This window comes from Octodon degus, unplaced genomic scaffold (genome assembly GCF_000260255.1).
Source record: "Octodon degus isolate 3935 unplaced genomic scaffold, OctDeg1.0 scaffold00126, whole genome shotgun sequence".
Classification (NCBI taxonomy): domain Eukaryota; kingdom Metazoa; phylum Chordata; class Mammalia; order Rodentia; family Octodontidae; genus Octodon; species Octodon degus.
Window position 1 is genome coordinate 6,999,180 of NW_004524702.1, and position 17,926 is coordinate 7,017,105.

Genomic DNA, 17,926 nt, shown 5'->3' on the forward strand with positions numbered 1-17,926 from the left:
CTCTCTGAGCCTCTCAGTCCTCTTGTATGTAAAATGATGATAATAATACCTACCTCACAGGGTTGTTGTGAGGATTTAAATTAGATATTGTACGAAAAGTGCCTAGCATAGTGCCTGGCACAATAGAGTAGGTGCTCAATAAATGGTAGCCATTATTATTATTTACTCTAAATCACAGTCATTTAAGGTGTTTGGAAGCTAAAGCTTTTGCAAAAAGGTAGAATTGAAGCCTTGAATACTGTCCAAAGTTTAGAAGTGTCTGTTTTCAGCCACTAAATGGCATCAGGATGACAACAGTTTGAGAGGGGTCAGATCTTCCTCCTGCTGCATCCTGGCTTTTGGTAGGAACCTGTCAGGGCCTGTAAGGTTCATAAACAGATGTGCCCTTCCTGGTACAACAGCCCTAAGCCTATTGAGTGAAGGCACCAGGATACTGCTGCATACAGGTGAAAAGCCAACATATTTTCTTCAGATCCAAGAACCAAGTGGCCTGTTGTGTCCATGGGTTTAATCTGCCTCTTCTTTTTTTTTTTTTTTTTGTATTTAGGGAAGGGTTTACAGGGTGTTCAGGGTCTCACTACTAGAACAGACTCTCCTGTGATTCTCCTGTTTACAGCCTCACAAGTGCTGGGATTACAGGTTTGCACCACTATGCCCAGTCTCAGTTGCTATCTCAGCATGCCCTGGGGGGCAGGGCTGGCCTGGCAGGCCAGTGGATTGAACCCCCAGCGCCTGTGCCTGCTTGCAAGCGCTTTATTCCACTGAGCTTTTTTTTTTTTTTTGGCACAACCAGGGGTTGAACTCAGGCCCTTGCGCTTGCCAGGCAAGTGCTTATTCTACTGAGCCATCTCCCTGGCCCCACCACTGAGCTATTTGACTGGCCTTAATATGCCTCCTGTAATTAGCTGCAATGTAAAGATTAATTCTGTTTATCAGAGAAAGGATTTTGAATGTCATGTCCAACAAAATTCAACCCACTAACCATTATCTAAGAAACATTTTCCTATAGAAAGCGCACACAATCACTGGTATAGCTGAGAACACTGAAGCAGTCATGAAAAGCTTTAGCTAGCTTCTTCCAAGAGTGTGCCTGCAGCAGGCTGGTAACTGACATCTGTACTCCCAGCACTGCGGCGGCTGAGATAGGATTGCCATAAATGTGAGGCCAACCTAGGATACATAAATTCAAGGTCAGTGCACCTGTAATCCCAGCACTTGGCAGGCTGAAAACAGGAGGATCACTAGGAGTCCGTCCAATCTGTGTAGGGAGACCCTGTAGACCCTGTTCTAAATACATTTTTTTAAAAAAATGTGTGTCCTCTCTTCGTGCCCCTTAGTTATGTCTTTTTTTTTTTTTTTTTCGGAACCTGGGATTGAACTCAGGCCCTTGCGCTTGCCAAGCAAGCACTTATTGTACTGAGATATCTCCCCAGCCCCCAGTCCTTAGTTAGGTCTTGATCCTTGCGAAAAGGCTTATGTCTGAAAGACATACATGAGAAAAACTCAGGAGAACCACACCTCTACCGTGTGTGTGTGTGTGTGTGTGTGTGTGTGTGTGTGTGTGTGTTTTGGGAGGCTAAAAAGTGAAGGGTGCGTGTGCGTGTGTGTGTGTGTTTTGGGAGACCAAAAAGTGAAGGGTAAAGAAGCCACTTTTCAGACTCTGGGGACAGGAAATGCCTACAGCAACCCAAGCTAACAACAAAGGCAAAAAGACTACAATACCCGGAATGCCGCTTGAGGAAACAGCGTGTAGAGTTGCCAGTGTAGGCATGTGTAATTCTGGCAGGGTGCGGAAGTTCTTCATCCCGGAAGTTAGGGATAGTCTCTCTAGACCTGTCGGTAGTTGTAGTTTTATAAACCTGGAGCTTTCAGTAGTCGGCGAGAAGGCCGCAGGGCCTGACGGGACTTGTAGTCGAGAGCGGGAGGCGGGCGCGCAAGCGCAACCGGGGCCGGGGCGGGGCCTTGGCACTGCAGTGAAAGCCGAGGCGGCGGGCTGGCGAGGTGGGGGCGGGCGGACATCTTGGGATCTGGAGAGTGGCCGGGCCGTCTGAGTAGGGGGCCGCGAACGCGGACTCCAGGTGAGCTGGGGAATCGGCCTTACTGGTTAAGGGAGAATGCCGCGGGTCGTCTGCCCCGCTGCCCAGTCTGCAGCCTTGCGCGGCTGGGCGAAAAGCTACCCACACCCGGGAGTGGCCTCAGCCTTCAGACTCTGGAAGGAGCTGCCGGCGGGGTGGGGGCGCCCCGGGCGCGGTTGCTGGACGGGCGGGCGGGCGGGCTTGCGGGCGGGCGGGGAGCGGCGCCCTCCACTTGACCTGCCGGCTCCTCTTATGAGGGCGAGACGGCCGGAATCGTCTGGGAACCCGGACAACGCGCGGCGCCCCCTCCCTGGGATCGTGACCACCCCCGGCCCTCGGCGCGTCCTCCTCGGCGCAGGGACACTTCCCCCATCTCCCGAGAGGGTGACATCCTTCGTGCCGCCTCCTAGGACGGTGACAGGCCTCTCCATGCGCCACGCCATTCCCCCAGTTCAGCGACTCCCCAGGGCTCTTCTTTGACCTGTGACAGCTCCGTCCCTTGTGGTTCCGTCTCCTCTCCCGGGCAAAGAGCACTCCCCACCATGCCTATGTACCTGAACCCCAAAGCAGGCCCAGGCCCCTCGCTTTCCCTTATTTACCATCTCTCCTGCTTGTTTCCCCACGTCAAAGCCCTGAACTCTGCTACACCTGAACCTCTTTTTTTAGGGGTCTCCACCAGCCCTATTTGCTGCTGTGGGCTCACGCTGCTTGCTGGTGGTGGCTGGCCGTCTCTTAACAAAATGCTCCATTCCTGCCTTCAGCCCCACTTCAGTTTCTCTAGGGCCCTGAGCTACCAGTCATCACTTGATACTGGTGGACTTGGTTCTTTGCCTAGGACTCTGCCTCCATTTTACATTTTCACTCTCAGTTTCTTTGGGAATAAAGAATGAGAATGTTTCCACCTCCTTGAGAAACCTTACACTGGTCTAGGTGACAGGAACTGCCGCAGTAAAAGACTTAGTTTTTCAGTTGGGAAGTCCATTGAACTATCCTCTGTGAAATTAATACTAGGGCTAATCCAGGAGATCTAGAATCAACCTCTTTCTCTTCTCAAACTGTCTAAATTATTTGACCCAAATAATTTAGGTGATTGAGGCAGTCAGATATCCCTACCCCTTGATTTTAAGTACTCAGGTTGGAAATGAGTTACTTGGTGAAATCAGAATTTCAGCAGGAAGGTTCTAATAATTTTACAAACCTGTACACACATCCTTCCTTATTTTATTACACTTCAAAGCTTTTTAAAAGGAGGTGGTCAGAAATAACCATAGTAAGCAATTTGGATCACTGACGTGCAGTCTGCCAGCACTGGGACTTTTGTCCTTTGCTACCTTCCTTGCCTGGAAGATATGTACCTGCTAAGGCCACACCCCTGGGTCCATGTCAGGGCCCAAAGCCTCTGTTCCCTTCCTCCAGCCCTGAAAGCTGCACACCCATTCTTGGAATGTGTAGGCTTCAAGAGATTGAAGCCCTGCTTGCCTTCCCTTCATAGAAGGGGAGTGGAGCCAGTGGAGCCCAGAGACTGGCTGATCTAAAGGTTGTGCCCAGGGGCTCCAGGCCTGAGCCAGCTGGAGTAATTCCTACCGCCATTCCTGCAGCCTCAGGCAGCCTTGACAGTGACTCACTGACTGGAGCCTGAGTGAGTCTGCACAGGAGGGGGCCGAAAAGGATCTTTGCTTAGCTCAGCGCTGTGAAGAGGAGGCGGAGGGGCGTTAGTCTCTGGCTCAGCCCCACAAAAGGAGGGTCAAAGTGCCTTAGAAGCCTAGGCTGAAGCCCTATTCCTCTCTCCCTTGGAGTGTGGGATAAACAGGAACTGGGGCCTGGCTGAGGGGAGGAGCTTGTCCAAGAGGCCTGCAGGGTCACTTGCTAAAGCATGGGGGGAGCCCATGACTTGCACCACCCTACAGGGGACATTGGCAGGACTTGTGAAGTCTTCCCTTCCTCCACCTGTCCTCTGTCCTAGGTCTCTTCTCAGAGCAATGGGCTGTGGACACTGAGCTGCCGCCATGATTGGAGGCTTATTCATCTATAATCACAAGGGGGAGGTGCTCATCTCCCGGGTCTACCGAGATGACATCGGGTAAGTCCCTTGGCTGAGCCAGTGTGCCCCATCACCCAGCCTCAGCATGCAGGACCAGGTTTTACTCCATGAGGCTTGACTTGGGGCACATGCATTGCTGCATCCTGGAAGCTCAGCAAGTAGAGCCTGGTTCCTTTTAAGTTTGGTGGCATTGGCCCAGCAGCCAGTTGGAGGCTTCCTGCGGGACCTCTGGAATGGCAGGGCTCCCCAACCTTTGGAACGCCTGTCCCTTCTGCCTCCTATGTCAGTTGTAGGCCTGGCTACTGAAGATGAGCGCATTTGCCAGGCAGGTTGATTACTCCTTTCAGAAGAGCTCTGCCTCCAGTGGGTGGAGTTAGGGCCAGGCTGGAGATCCTAAGCCACCTACACCCTGTTCTCAAAGCCCTCTCATTGAGGGCCTTTGCTGGCTTCTCTTGAAAGCCTCTCCATGCTGCCAGAGTCTCTCCTCCCTTTTTTAGGAGGCAGGCTGCTGACTCAGCTACTTTCAGTTCCTCTCGGTCACTCCTGGAGGAGAGGTTGTGCGCCAGTTTGAGGCACTCTGGGTCACTAATGGAAAGACAGGGAGGTCACGCAGCCCTTTCCAGCCCCTCTGAATAGACCTGGCCAGCTGTGTCCTGGGTCCCTCAGACTAACAAGGAGACACACAGCCTTCTCATTCTGCCCCACCCTGCATGCCATTTTTCTTTGCTGACTGTGACCTGTCCTTGCCTTAGCAGCTCTAATGAGATTAAGCTCCTCTGGTTCTGCTGCTTTGTTTTTCTTCCTCATAGGGCTTGAGATAAATAGCATGGGCCTATTGCAGTGCCCCTGGCTTCATGGCTCCCTGCCTGAGAGGTTGGCTTGGCCTGGCCTCTGTGGCTGAGCTAGACTTGTGGGAGTTCTTGGCATGCCTGAACCTTGCTGGCTACATGCTCCAGTATTGCTGTCCCCGGGTGGGCCTGATTGAGCCAATATGGGGTCCTACTGCTTTGCATGCACTGAGCTCACCACCCCTTGCCTGTCTTGTCTGCTTCCATCTCATGGTGTGTGCTGTCCTTCCTGGTGTGTTGTGTGTCTAACCCTCTCTCTCCTTGCTGTCACTCTCCTCTTCTTGCTGGCGTCATTTCTCTCATCCCATCTCATTGGCTGCCGTAGCAATAGGTAAGCGGCCTATCAAGCTGCTGCCCAGGTACAGGCGGGTGGGGGGCCCTGGCCCCACCAGTTGTCATTTTTCCTTCATCCTTCTTCCTCTTTTGAACTTGCCCTGGAGTTGGATCCTGGACAAGGATAGGTGACACAGCTGGGCATTGTGGCACACACCTGTGCTCCCAGTGCTAAGGAGGCAGGAGGATCCTTGCAAGTTCAAGAGTAACCTAAGCTACAAAGAGAGCTCAAGGTCAGCCTGAACTACATAGTGAGACCCTGTCTCAAAAAAAATAAATAATAGGTGACTCAGCTCTAGAACCCTTGGCACTTCTTAACTGGTAGATTAGTGCTTTCTCTTTGTCCACTTTCTGGGAGAGTCAGCCTTCCACACCAGTGGACTTATTAGTGGGAGGATTGGAGAGGCAAGCAAGCTCACTCCCCACTTCCCTTCTGTCTCACCCCACCACCACTTCCTCCCTAGGCCTGGAGTTTACTGGGAAGCCAGGGTGGTGGTAGATGGGAAATTGGGGTGAGGCCTCTCTAAACCTGATGAGTTTCACTTTTTTGAGGTTATGTCTGCCCTCCTCTTTGTGCTGTTTGACTTCCCTATTTCTCATGGCTCAGGTCCTCCTCGGCCCCCTTTGGAGCCATAAGAATGAACTGGCCCTAGTGGTTTAGGCCTTGGCCTAGAGTGTGTGTCAGATGTCAGCAGTATAGAGGGTGGGCCTCTCAGCATCTGTGGTTGAGGTTTGCACAGATGCTGAGCAGCCTCTGCACCCTCTTCCCTCAGGAGGAATGCAGTGGATGCCTTTCGGGTCAATGTTATCCACGCACGGCAGCAGGTGCGCAGCCCCGTCACCAACATTGCTCGCACCAGCTTCTTCCATGTTAAGCGCTCCAACATCTGGCTGGCAGCTGTCACCAAGCAGAATGTCAACGCTGCTATGGTCTTTGAATTCCTCTACAAGATGTGTGACGTAATGGCTGCCTACTTTGGCAAGATCAGCGAGGAAAACATCAAGAACAATTTTGTGCTCATATATGAGCTGCTGGATGGTGAGGCAGGCAGAGTGGTGGGACTTGAGTGGGGAGGAGGGTAACTGGGTATGGCTGCAGTATGTACTCAACTTTGTTCCTGAGGACTTGGGCGAGGATCCCTGCTCCTGAGAAGCCGTGCTCACATCCAGGCCTTGAAGGTGCTCTGAAATGGAACACAGTATAAATAGCCCAGCCAACGGGTGGGGGAGCTGCAAAGCCTCTTGGCTTTGGTGACATCCTCCAGTACTCATGCTCTTGCCTTTGTGTTTTGGGCCACGATTCAATTACTGTCCTCTAGCTTTCCATCTTAGCAGCTACTTCAGAGCCTGGGGGAAGTGGCTTTCCAGCCCTTCTTATTGTTCCTCTGTGATATGTGAGTCCTTCCAGGTTCCCAGCATCTGTTTTCTAGAAAAAACAAGGACCCAGGACATCTTGACTTCACTTACTTGCCATGTAATTTTTTTTGTGTGTGTGATTTCTCTATTTGGGAGCTGAGTGTAAATCACAGAATAAATGCTACAAAGCTGAAAGGCCTTTGTCTAGATCCCAGTCTTCAGAAGCTGTCTGGCCAGACGTGTCCAGGCCAGGGGAAGGATTAGAATGAGAGAGCCCTCAGCTTGTTCAAGGGCTGATAGCTTGTTCTTTTGCAGAGATCCTGGACTTTGGCTACCCCCAGAATTCAGAGACAGGTGCACTGAAAACCTTCATCACCCAACAAGGCATCAAGAGTCAGGTACTTGAATTTTACAGGCAAAAATAAAATCCTTGAATTTTACAGGCAGAGTAGAGCCCACCTCCGTTCACCCCATCTGACCCCTTGTGCTATCAGAGCTGACTCATGAGCCTGCTCTTGTCAGGAAGTGCTGGCTTGAGCCTCCTGCCATGACTGCAGGCCTGCTTTCCCTGTCTGGCCCTCCCACCCTCAGGAGCAGCTGATTTAGCAGCTCTTTCCAGGAATACAGCTTAGGCATTTTCCTGTACACTGCGGCAGGGGGTGTGGGTTGCTTTGCCTGTTGCTCAGGACAAGAACACTGTGGCCCCCCCTTTATGATCCAAGCCTCACAGCCTTCTTTTCTGCCTCCCCTGCTGTCTCCTGTGAACGTCATTGGTCCTTCCGTCTCCAGCATCAGGTAAGTTGTTCTCTTTGTTTCTACCCTTGCAGTTTTGCTGTTTTCTCCTAGCCCTGCCCATTGGGGCCTGAAAGGAAAGAGGGACCACTGGGTGAGGACCAGAAACGAAGAAGGATAGAATGGGAGAGATGGGATGATTGAGGGCAGAAGAGTGAAACTTGCTGTTTTTCTCTACCCCCCCACCCCCCATGTAGACAAAAGAGGAGCAGTCCCAGATCACCAGCCAGGTGACAGGGCAGATTGGCTGGCGGCGAGAGGGCATCAAGTATCGCCGGAATGAGCTCTTCCTGGATGTGCTGGAGAGTGTGAACCTGCTCATGTCCCCACAGGGTGAGGGCCCTCTCATGAAGCCAGAGGGGGGACAGGGAGGACCCTGGCCTGCATGCTTAACCCAGCTGTGCCCTGTTCATTTGTTCTGTCACCAGGGCAGGTGCTGAGCGCCCATGTGTCAGGCCGGGTTGTAATGAAGAGCTACCTAAGTGGCATGCCTGAGTGCAAGTTCGGGATGAATGACAAGATTGTCATTGAAAAGCAGGGCAAAGGCACAGCTGATGAAACAAGCAAGAGGTGCCTGACACAGGGGAGCTGGAAGGAAAGAGTGGGTGGGCCTTGGAATGTTCATTGGGGTTGGTGAGCCTCGGGTTGCAAGTGTGTGCTTGGCTGGTTGCACTTGACAGCAGTGAGGGGGATGAGGGCATTGTTGTCCGCTTCCTGTCCTCGGAGAGCAGACCTCATTGTGTGGTCCCCAGGACCACAGGCTGTCTGTACATACTGATAGCCTCAGCCTGCTGAGCCTGAAACGTGCGTACCACGCAGCCCAAATCTCAAGAAATGATGAGCTGATAAAGCTCCCTCACCTTGAACTCCAGGGCAGGGATTTCCAAGGCAGCTGCATTCTGGCAGCTTTCCATGGCCCCTGGTGCCAGTCGGCATGGGGTGGTCCCCCAGCATGACACCTGCCATTCCTATCCTGACTGAGAGCGGTCTTCTGCCCACAGCGGGAAGCAATCAATTGCTATTGATGACTGCACCTTCCACCAGTGTGTGCGACTCAGCAAGTTTGACTCGGAACGGAGCATCAGTTTTATCCCACCAGATGGAGAGTTTGAGCTAATGAGGTGCCAAGGGGCTGAGGGGACAGGGGTGCTGCTGGCAGGAACCATGGAGCAGGAGTGTGACTTGCTGTGTGTCGCGAACCTTGCTTTCCACCCCTGCAGGTATCGCACCACCAAGGACATCATCCTTCCTTTCCGGGTGATCCCACTTGTGCGGGAAGTAGGACGCACCAAACTGGAGGTCAAAGTAGTAATCAAGTCCAACTTCAAGCCCTCACTGCTGGCCCAGAAGATTGAGGTGAGGATGAGGGCTTGGGGAGGGTGAAGAATTTGTCTCCAAGAACAAAGGTAGCTGTGTCAGGTCTGGACGGCTCCCATGTGTCACTCCTAGGTGAGGATCCCGACCCCACTGAACACAAGCGGAGTACAGGTGATCTGCATGAAGGGGAAGGCCAAGTACAAGGCCAGTGAAAACGCCATTGTGTGGAAGTGAGTCTTCCTTCAGGGCCGTGGCAGGGCTCACAGTGTCCCTTCTTCACCTGTTCTCCTCTAGCATGGGTGGGAAGGCAGGAGTGTGCCCCTACTTCTTGCCACCCTTCATGTTTGTGCACACATGCACACCTCACACGTGCACTCTTGTAACAGATTTATGAAGCTGGCAAAGGGAAAGAGATAGTTTGTCTATTGAAGTGGAAACTGTGGCCCAAAGTACCAAAGGAGTAGGAACAGACCCAGAGTTCCACAGCAGTTGGTTTTCAGGGTTGTGACCAATTTTCCTTGTGCTAGCACCTCCTTTAAGCCCTGGGCTGTCTCCCTGCTTGAAGTAGGCACTTTCTCCCCCGACCCCCAAAATTCCTCCGAGCTTCCATGGGCACCTGCTGCTCATCGCCTGTGTTTCCAGGATCAAGCGCATGGCAGGCATGAAGGAATCGCAGATCAGCGCAGAGATTGAGCTTCTGCCCACTAATGACAAGAAGAAGTGGGCTCGACCCCCCATTTCCATGAACTTTGAGGTACGGCAGAAGAGGGACTTAGCACCAGGGCAGAGTACCCTGGGAAAGATCTGAGAGAACACTCAGATCAGCCATGCACCTTAGAGACGAAACCAAGGCCTAGAATAGGGACGTGACTAATTTATAGACCCATTTCTTTTACCTTCAAGTGTCTTTGAGAGAAATTACTGATCACCCTGAGAAACATTTTGACGTCTCTTCGCTTGTCACAAAACAATTCTTAGGAAAAATTTAGATTGAGTGCCTGGTAAGATAGCAAGTTTCCTTGTAGACAGGACAATGAGCTGACTTTGCCTTGTGCATTAAGACATATAATTTTCTCTACCTTATTTTTCAAGTCCGTAATATTGAGCAGGATAACTATGTTCTAAGGCAGTTCTCCATTTGCTGCATCCTGCTGATTAAAGGAGTTCAGATTATCACAGGAAGGCCTGACTTCACACCCCAGATGATTGCTAGTTACTCCTGGATATGCTTATTTTTTCAGTAACCCTTTAGAGGGCTTTCCACCACCCTAGCCAGCTTCCCCAGCTTCTTTCAGGACCCTAGCTGTGCAGACATGTGCAGTAGGTTAAGGTAGGGCAGAGCTGTGGAACTTCCTGGTCCCAGAAGAGAACAGCCGTGAGAGGAAGGTCACATCCCTAACTGCACCTGTCCCTTGCCCAGGTGCCATTCGCGCCTTCTGGCCTCAAGGTGCGCTACTTGAAGGTGTTTGAGCCGAAGCTGAACTACAGCGATCACGATGTCATCAAATGGGTGCGCTACATTGGCCGCAGTGGCATTTATGAAACCCGCTGCTAACTGCCTAGTAACAGCTGGCCCACCTCCCCACCCCACCTCCTCTACAAGTCCAGGTGCCCCTGAGTCACCATGCATCAGTGTCTCCTCCCCGCTGCTTTGCTGCCTTCCCTTTGCACCATCCCCTGAGCCTAGGTCTGGACCAACCACATAGCAAGTGGGACTGGCAGAGCCATCCCTGAGCTCCCTGGGCAGGGCAGTTTTCTGGGGTTCCTGCTCTCCATCTGTCTGTCCTGGCCCAGTTCCAGGCTCTGAGTTCTGTGACCAAAGCCAGGTGGGCCCCTTGTCCCCCCCACCCGTGGCCAGATCTCTGGAGTGGGAGGGTTGGCTGCCCCTCACCTCAGAGCCCCCCAAAGGCCAGTAATGGATCCCCAGTCCTCAGTCCTTACTCTGCTTTGGGATAGTGTGCGCTTCATTTTGTACACGTGTGACTTCGTCCAGTTATAAACCCAATAAACTCTGTAGAGTGGAGTTGTCGGCTAAGTATCCATGTGGGATATACAGGGGGCAGGGAACTAAGGGATGACTTTCCACACTTTGCTAAGGGGTCTGCTTTGTGCAGAATTTTCCATCATGAATGCTGTTGAAGCTCTTTCCTTGTCTTGTGCCAGTTAGGCCCTTTCTGAGCCATCCATTTGTCTCAGAAGTGCAAACCAGGGCGTCCTTGCTTCTCCAAGAAGAAAACTGCCTCAAGGGCAAGCAGCCCCAGCCTAGCCCAAGTTTGAGAGAGCAGATTCTTTCTCCAACCCATTCTTTGGAAGTAGTTTTTAATTAACATAAGTCCAATTTTGGCCTTTGGTCTTGCGGTCATCCTAAGAAACTGAACTGGGTTTATTTTCCCATTTAGCCAGTCTTCCTCCAGTCTTGGCAGAGCTCATTTTCCCTGTGGTGCTTAGCAAACCTAGGGCAGATACACCTCTCCAGAGAAAAATATAGCAAGCTGCTGCCTGAGGAGACTATGTTGGGAAATGTAAAAGCAGACTTGCCCTCACCAGTTGGTCCTGGCTTGGTTTCAGCTCAAGACAGATTCATTAGAAAATTTCTTTTTATTTTTTGGTGGAACCGGGGATTGAACTCAGGCTCTTGCACTTGCTAGGGAATCGCTTATTCCACAGAGCCATCTCCCTGGCCCCTAGAAAATTTCCAAACTAGTAGAATAACATAACAAACCCCCATCCAGTGAACGTTGTTTAATTCAAGAATCATACAGAGGGGCCAGGGAGATGGCTCAGTAGAATAAGTGCTTGCCTGGAAAGCGCAAGGGCCTGAGTTCAATCCCCGGTTCCGCCAAAAAAAAAAGGATCATACAGAGTTCTCCACAACCTGTGTCCAAGTAGGACCCACTGCGATTGGTTAACATTTTAACAACTAGTACCTTTCTCTTCAGCTCTTAAAATTTTGTTCCTGGAGTTGTATAGTTTCTCCATCAGGGTTTACCTGTTGCTTCCCTTAGAGATCACTTAACACATTCTCTTTAGTTGTATTTCCTTAGTCTTTTATTTAAAAATCTGTTTAGGACAGGGTCTTCAGGGTCTCACTATGTAGATCGGACTCGTAAGGATCCTACTGTTTTCAGCCTCCCAAGCGTTGGGATTACAGGCGCACGCCACCGCGCCTGCCCAGTCTTCAAGGCTCCGTGCGCCCTAGGGGCGGGCCAGTATGGCACACTAGGGATCCAACCCTGGCCCCCTGCCTGCCTAAGCAGGCACTTTAATGTGCTGAGCTACCTGGCCGGCCCTGTATTTCCTGTAAAATAGTTATTAGATGTAGATAGTAGGTTTTTAAAATTTAATTATCAGGAGCTGGGTGTGCTGGTGCACGCCCATAATCGCAGCATTCAGGAGGCTGAGGCAGTGGGGTCAGTTCCAGGCCACCCTGAACTACATAGCAAGACCCTCCCTGTATAAAATCAGTCGATCGGGCCGGGGAGATGGCTCAGTAGGATAAGCGCTTGACCGACAAATGCAAGGATATGAGTTCAATCCCCGGTTCCGCCAAAAAAAAAAATAAAATCAGTCAATCAATTATAAATATTGGGACTGGTCTTTGCTATGGCAATGCTTAATTCAAAAGGCTAAGTGGATAGTGATGAAGTTTTGGATGCCAATTTTAGAGCCAACTGGAAGGATATTTATGAATCCATGAAGCAGTGATGTTATTTATCCGGAAAAAGCCTTTTACTGACGGGAAAGGCGAAGAAGTAGGGATAGAGAGACTGTACAGGCCAAGCTGGTTGTAGCGGTGGCGGAACACCCGAATGGCCTTAACGGCTCTAGGTGGCCGTCGGGCTGTCACGAAGCGAAAGGGCCGCCCAGCGGGCGCGGGGTGCGGGCCGGGACCAGCACAAAACCAGCGGGCGGAAGCTCAGGGCCGAGCCGGGCTGCAGTGAGTCAGCGCGGCGCTCCGCGGGCGGGCGCAGGACAGGCTGGGCTGGGCGGCAGGAGCAGACGCGCCTCGAGGGATCGCAGAAAACCCAGCGAAGCCAGGGTGCTATCAGCAGCGGGTTTCCAGGGCGACGCCCACCCACGGGACCACTAAGGCTTCGCGCCCTGATAACCCTGGAGTGCGGTCTTCCCACCCTCGGCCTCAGGAGCGCCGCCTCACAGGAGGCACCGAGAAGCGCGCGCGTGGCTCTTTTCTGGGACTCGGTGGCGCAGGCGCACAGGGAGCGACTCGGCTAGGCTGAAGGGCGCTTGCGCAGAGCTCGGCCAACCGCGTTCACCCGCCCAGCGGGTTCCGCGCTTTTCTTACGTCATCGCTACGCATGCGCCTTGGAGGGAGGGGCGAGCTTCTCGGTGGGGAGCAGGGGGCGGGTCTCGGCCAACGTTTTACGGCGACTGCGCAAACTGGATCCTGACTGGAACATGGCGACTTGCGCAGAAATCCTGAGGAGCGAGTTCCCCGAAATTGACGGACAGGTCTTCGACTACGTGACTGGTGAGACCAACCGAATCAGTGGGCTGCATAAGGCGAAGTGGAGGTCGGGTGGGAAGGTTCAGCGAGGGCGGTGCTGGGGACCCCTGCCAGCCTCCCTTCCCCGTGACCTCCTGTCCTGAGGGGCGGTTGCGAATGGAGCCCGGGCAGGGGGCCGCGGCTCGAGCGCTGAAAGTGCTTGTGTATCCGCCCTACCGGTATCTTCTTCGGCCTGCCACGCCCGGCGCAGGCGTCTTGCACAGCGGCAGCGGGGACTTCGAGTCTGTGGATGACCTGGTGGACGCTGTGGGGGAACTGTTGCAGGAGGTGTCCGGGGACAGCAAGGATGACGCGGGCATCAGGGCCGTGTGCCAGCGCATGTACAATACTCTGCGCCTGTACGTGCCAGGAGTTGGGGCCGATGGGGGCGAAGGGTCCGGGTCCCGGGGTGGGAGAGAAAGCCTGATGGTCAAAGGGCTTTGCCCTCGGGTCCTAACTGCGCCTTGTGTCCCTACCCACGTAGGGCAGAGCCACAGAGCCAGGGACACAGCCAGGTGCTTCTGGACGCCCCCATCCAGTTGTCAAAGATAGCGGAAAACTACGGTAAGGGAGAGCGGAGGCTGTACTGCTAGCTGCGGCTGTCCTTTCCTCAGCCTCCTCCCCTGCTCACCGCCCCTGAGGCGGGGGACGACGGTGGTAGGGGCCGACTGACGCGTTTATACGAGCAAGAGCCTAGGAGGAAAGGATGAGGGTTTTTCAAGTTATTGATTGGAGTATGATGGAAGGAAGCTTGTGGGGCTTCAAGTTGGACGGACTTGGCTTAACACTCCACCTCACCCTCCGATTCTGCAACTTCAAAGAGTTGGCTCTGTGCCTCATCTTTTCTTTCTGTTTTGGTATCAGGAATCGAATTCAGGACCTTGAGCTTGCTAGGCAGCCACTTATGCCACTGAGCTATCTCCCTGGCCTATGCCTTAGTTTCTGTATCTTTCTACACATATAAAGGGTTTTTTGTTAGTTTTTAGTTGTAGATTACAATCCCTAGGATTGTAACATTTTTTTTAATGTCCCTTTGTGTGCCTGTTTCCTATTAGTCAAAGTATTGGCTTCCCTTTCCTCAGATAGAAGGTGACTTTTTTTTTAAAATCACTTACAGACTGTGACATGAAACTTCCAGGACTGCTAAAGAGAGAACAGTCTTCGGTGAGAAGAGAGAGGAGGGGAATGTATCTGTGGGGCATCAAACTGTTGGGGTATCTTTGGGAGGAAGGGATTGCTAATTGTATCTTTCCTTGAACTTTTGAACCTGTTGGGCATGGGTGAGTAGTGAGAGTTTACTTGAGCTATTTTCTCTGAGCCTATGCCCTACAGTAAAATGTTTATGTTTGGAATTTGCTTAGACAGTGAATGCAAAGAAGCTAGAAAAGGCCGAGGCTCGACTGAAAGCAAAACAGGAGAAGCGCTCAGAGAAGGACACACTGAAGACCAGCAACCCTCTGTGAGTTCTGGAAAAAGGGCTCAGAAGAGAGCAGAGTAGTTGCTTCCAGGAGACTAGGGTGTGGGAGCTCTAAAATCTGCCTTTTCTCCCTTTCAGAGTCCTGGAAGAGGCATCAGCCAGCCAGGCAGGCAGCAGGAAGGAGAGTCGGTTGGAATCATCTGGCAAGAACAAATCCTATGATGTGCGCATTGAGAATTTCGACGTGTCCTTTGGTGATAGGTGAGGCAGTGCTGGGGGGAGGGGCTTTCTTCTAGTTATGGGACAATTAGGAACAATAAAATGGGGCTAAAGCCAATGTTGGGGATCTTTCATTAAGTGTGCTGTGATGTTTCCAGCAGTCCCTTGGTCTCTTTTCTGCCACTCCTAGGGTACTGCTGGCTGGAGCAGATGTGAACTTAGCGTGGGGCCGCCGCTATGGGCTGGTAGGACGGAATGGGCTGGGGAAGACTACGCTGCTGAAGATGCTGGCCACCCGTAGCCTGCGGGTTCCAGCCCACATCTCCCTGCTACATGTGGAGCAGGAGGTCGCCGGTGATGACACTCCTGCCCTGCAGAGTGTGCTGGAGAGCGACAGCGTGCGAGAGGACTTGCTGCAGCGGGAGCGGGAACTCAGTGCCCAGATTGCTGCGGGCAGGTGTGGGCTTCAGGCTCAGGGCTCCTGGGTGGGGAATACCTAGCAGTGTTCTTCACAGAGCGGTGTCATGCTGTCACAGCCTGTGATTCACATGGCCATCCTAGTAATCAGCTCCTCCCCGCTCCTTTGGGCAAGTCCTTCGTGTGTTCTATTCCTGTCCTGGCAGCAAGCAGCCGGTGGCTGCTTTCCACTGGTATAGGTGTGACATCCTCTTAGCCCTCACTTAGCTTGGTTACTCCTTCTCCCTTCCAGGGCAGAGGGTTCAGAAGCGGCACAGCTGGCTGAAATCTATGCCAAGTTGGAGGAGATTGAGGCTGACAAGGCACCTGCTAGGTATTTCAGATTATCCCTGTATTTGTCATGTTTCTCCTTTTCTATCCTAAAACTTGTTCCAACTGGATCCTTCAATTCTTCACACCTAGGGCATCGGTCATTCTTGCTGGGCTTGGCTTTACCCCCAAAATGCAGCAGCAGCCCACCCGGTGAGTCACCCTTGTAAATCTCGCCTCTGAATGTTGCCGACTCTGCTCTTGCTTGCCCCGGTAAACACCCACCCCTAATGTGGTTTGCCTGTCTGTAGGGAGTTCTCCGGTGGCTGGAGGATGAGATTGGCCTTGGCTCGAGCCCTGTTTGCTAGGTGAGTCCCCTGGGTCTGCATCAGGAACCCTGTAGAGGGTGGGCCTTGGAACATGATGGTGAGCCCCTGGCCTAAAATCCATGTTGTGTGTTCCTTTTTTGTAGGCCAGACCTCCTGCTGTTGGATGGTGAGTTTCAAATGAAGCACCTTGACTCTGAGCTGGGGAGGGGTGATAGCATCCTTGTTCCTAGTTCAAACAGCTCTGCAACCCCAAGTATGTGCTCCCCCACTTCCTCTAGAACCCACAAACATGCTGGATGTCAGGGCCATTCTGTGGCTGGAGAATTACCTGCAGGTGAGTTCAAGGAAAGGCTTTGGTGTGGGCTTCAGGAGAGTCAGCTTCCAAGATCCTTGGAGCTCAAGAGTTGATTCCTGTCCTGTGACCTCTCAGACATGGCCCTCCACAATCCTAGTCGTCTCTCACGACCGCAACTTTCTGAATGCCATCGCCACAGACATCATCCACCTGCACAGCCAGCGGCTAGATGGTTACCGGGGGGACTTCGAGACCTTCATCAAGAGCAAGCAGGAACGGTTGCTCAATCAGCAGCGAGAGTATGAGGCACAGCAACAGTATCGCCAGCACATCCAGGTGAGGGCGCAGTGGGGTGTGGGGCCATCCATGGTGTGGAGCTGGGGTTTTCAGGAACCTGACCAGTGTGTGCCCTCCTCCCACAGGTTTTCATTGACCGCTTTCGCTACAATGCCAACAGGGCCTCTCAGGTGCAGAGTAAACTCAAAATGCTGGAGAAGCTGTGAGTAAAGCGTTCTTAGTCAGGCTCTGGCTCCTCTTGTTCTCTTTGTTTCTTCTTCCTTTTTTGTTTTTGTCTTTTATTGTAGTACTGGGAACCAAACCCAGGGTCACTGCACTGGGCTACATCCCCAGCCCTTTTTTTATTTTGAGACAGTCTCACTAAATTGTCTGAGGTGGGCTCAAACTTGTGCTTCTCTTGCCTCTGTCTCCCAGAGTGCTGGGATTATGGGTGTGTACCACTGCACCAGCCCTTTCTACCTTCATTTTGCCCTTGTCCCCATTCCAGGTCTGCTGTTGTCTACTTTGATGCTCTCTCATTCCTCAGAAAAAAGTATTTTGCACTGTTCCTGGAGGGTTAACCCTGCCTAGGCAACTGCTAGGCAGATTTTTGTCTGTGTATTTGCTTATTGTGGACTTTTCCATCCAAGTGGAGTCATCAGTGTGATATTTTTTTGTCTGGCTGCTTTCACTGGGTATTCTCCTGTGGACGTCCTTGTGGCAGGCATGAGCTCTGACATGTGGTTGTACAACATTTAGTTTACTGATTCATCAGGTGATAAGCCTGGGTTGCCTCATTTAGTTCTGAAAAATGCTCTTGCGGAGCATGCAGGAAGCTGAGACAAGAGAACTGCCTTGAGTTTGAGGCCAGTTGAACCACAAAGCTACACCCTGTCTCCAAAAAAACCTACTTGTGGGCCAGGGAGATAGCTCAGCAGCTCAAGCACCTGCCTGACAAGCACAATGTTGTGAGTTTGATCCCCGGTACCAAAAAAAGCCTACTTATATACAAGTTAGGGTTGTTGTTTTTTTTTTCCCCCTTCATTCATGCAGTTCTGGCTGGCCTTGAGCTTACCTTGTAGCCCAGGCTGTTCTCGAACTCACAGTGATCCTCCTGTCTCAACCTCCAGAGTACTGGGATTACAGGCCTGCATCACCATGTCTAGCCTAGTTTTTAAGTTTTTGGGTGCTCATATGTTTTCATTTCACCTGGGTGTATACTTAAGAGTGGATTTGCTGGGGCTGGTGAGATGGCTCAGTGGTCTAAAGCACCTACTTAGAACAAGCTTAGCAAAGCACAGGGACCTCGGTTCAATCCCCCAGCACCACATGCCAGCCAGCCCCGCCCCCTGGTGGGCTGAGCTGGCCACACACACACACACACACACACACACACAC

The 17,926-nt window shown here is 52.2% G+C and overlaps 2 protein-coding genes across 6 annotated transcripts in view; both read left to right on the top strand.

Moving 5' to 3' along the window:
• Window positions 1–1,950: 1,950 nt before the first annotated feature.
• Ap2m1 (adaptor related protein complex 2 mu 1 subunit) lies at window positions 1,951–10,785 on the top strand. 3 transcript variants are annotated; one of them, XM_023700684.1, is made up of 13 exons: window positions 1,969–2,078; window positions 2,486–2,579; window positions 4,039–4,155; window positions 6,071–6,336; window positions 6,969–7,051; window positions 7,443–7,448; window positions 7,643–7,778; window positions 7,874–8,015; window positions 8,447–8,566; window positions 8,666–8,801; window positions 8,895–8,992; window positions 9,405–9,516; window positions 10,183–10,785. In XM_023700684.1, the coding sequence occupies exons 3-13, from the start codon at window positions 4,082–4,084 to the stop codon at window positions 10,315–10,317; spliced, it is 1,308 nt and encodes a 435-aa protein (XP_023556452.1). In that variant the 5' UTR covers window positions 1,969–2,078; window positions 2,486–2,579; window positions 4,039–4,081; the 3' UTR covers window positions 10,318–10,785. The 3 variants fall into 3 exon arrangements, with proteins under 3 accessions (XP_004640769.1, XP_023556452.1, XP_023556453.1); XM_004640712.2 differs by lacking the exon at window positions 2,486–2,579 and having other exon boundaries at window positions 1,951–2,078; XM_023700685.1 differs by lacking the exons at window positions 2,486–2,579; window positions 4,039–4,155 and having other exon boundaries at window positions 1,970–2,078.
• Window positions 10,786–13,054: 2,269 nt separating this feature from the next.
• Abcf3 (ATP binding cassette subfamily F member 3) overlaps window positions 13,055–17,926 on the top strand; it is an 8,605-nt gene continuing 3,733 nt past the window's right edge. The window contains exons 1-14 of one of the 3 annotated variants that reach the window (XM_004640714.2): window positions 13,055–13,251; window positions 13,478–13,625; window positions 13,751–13,830; window positions 14,384–14,430; window positions 14,628–14,725; window positions 14,822–14,944; window positions 15,093–15,359; window positions 15,612–15,692; window positions 15,782–15,841; window positions 15,940–15,996; window positions 16,101–16,123; window positions 16,236–16,291; window positions 16,388–16,588; window positions 16,675–16,751. In XM_004640714.2, the coding sequence (XP_004640771.1) occupies window positions 13,179–13,251; window positions 13,478–13,625; window positions 13,751–13,830; window positions 14,384–14,430; window positions 14,628–14,725; window positions 14,822–14,944; window positions 15,093–15,359; window positions 15,612–15,692; window positions 15,782–15,841; window positions 15,940–15,996; window positions 16,101–16,123; window positions 16,236–16,291; window positions 16,388–16,588; window positions 16,675–16,751 (1,391 nt within the window). In that variant the 5' untranslated portion in view covers window positions 13,055–13,178. Of the gene's footprint in view, window positions 13,252–13,477; window positions 13,626–13,750; window positions 13,837–14,383; window positions 14,431–14,627; window positions 14,726–14,821; window positions 14,945–15,092; window positions 15,360–15,586; window positions 15,693–15,781; window positions 15,842–15,939; window positions 15,997–16,100; window positions 16,124–16,235; window positions 16,292–16,387; window positions 16,589–16,674; window positions 16,752–17,926 lie in introns of those variants that run through there. The other 2 variants (XM_023700715.1, XM_023700716.1) reach the window with 2 other exon arrangements.

Excerpts from the sequence above, each read along its gene's own strand:
- Ap2m1 (XM_004640712.2), top strand. The coding sequence starts at position 4,082 with ATGATTGGAGGCTTATTCATCTATAATCACAAGGGGGAGGTGCTCATC. Across the intron at positions 8,016-8,446 it reads GCTGATGAAACAAGCAAGAG|CGGGAAGCAATCAATTGCTA; the intron begins GTGCCTGACACA and ends TTCTGCCCACAG. Across the intron at positions 9,517-10,182 it reads CCATTTCCATGAACTTTGAG|GTGCCATTCGCGCCTTCTGG; the intron begins GTACGGCAGAAG and ends TCCCTTGCCCAG.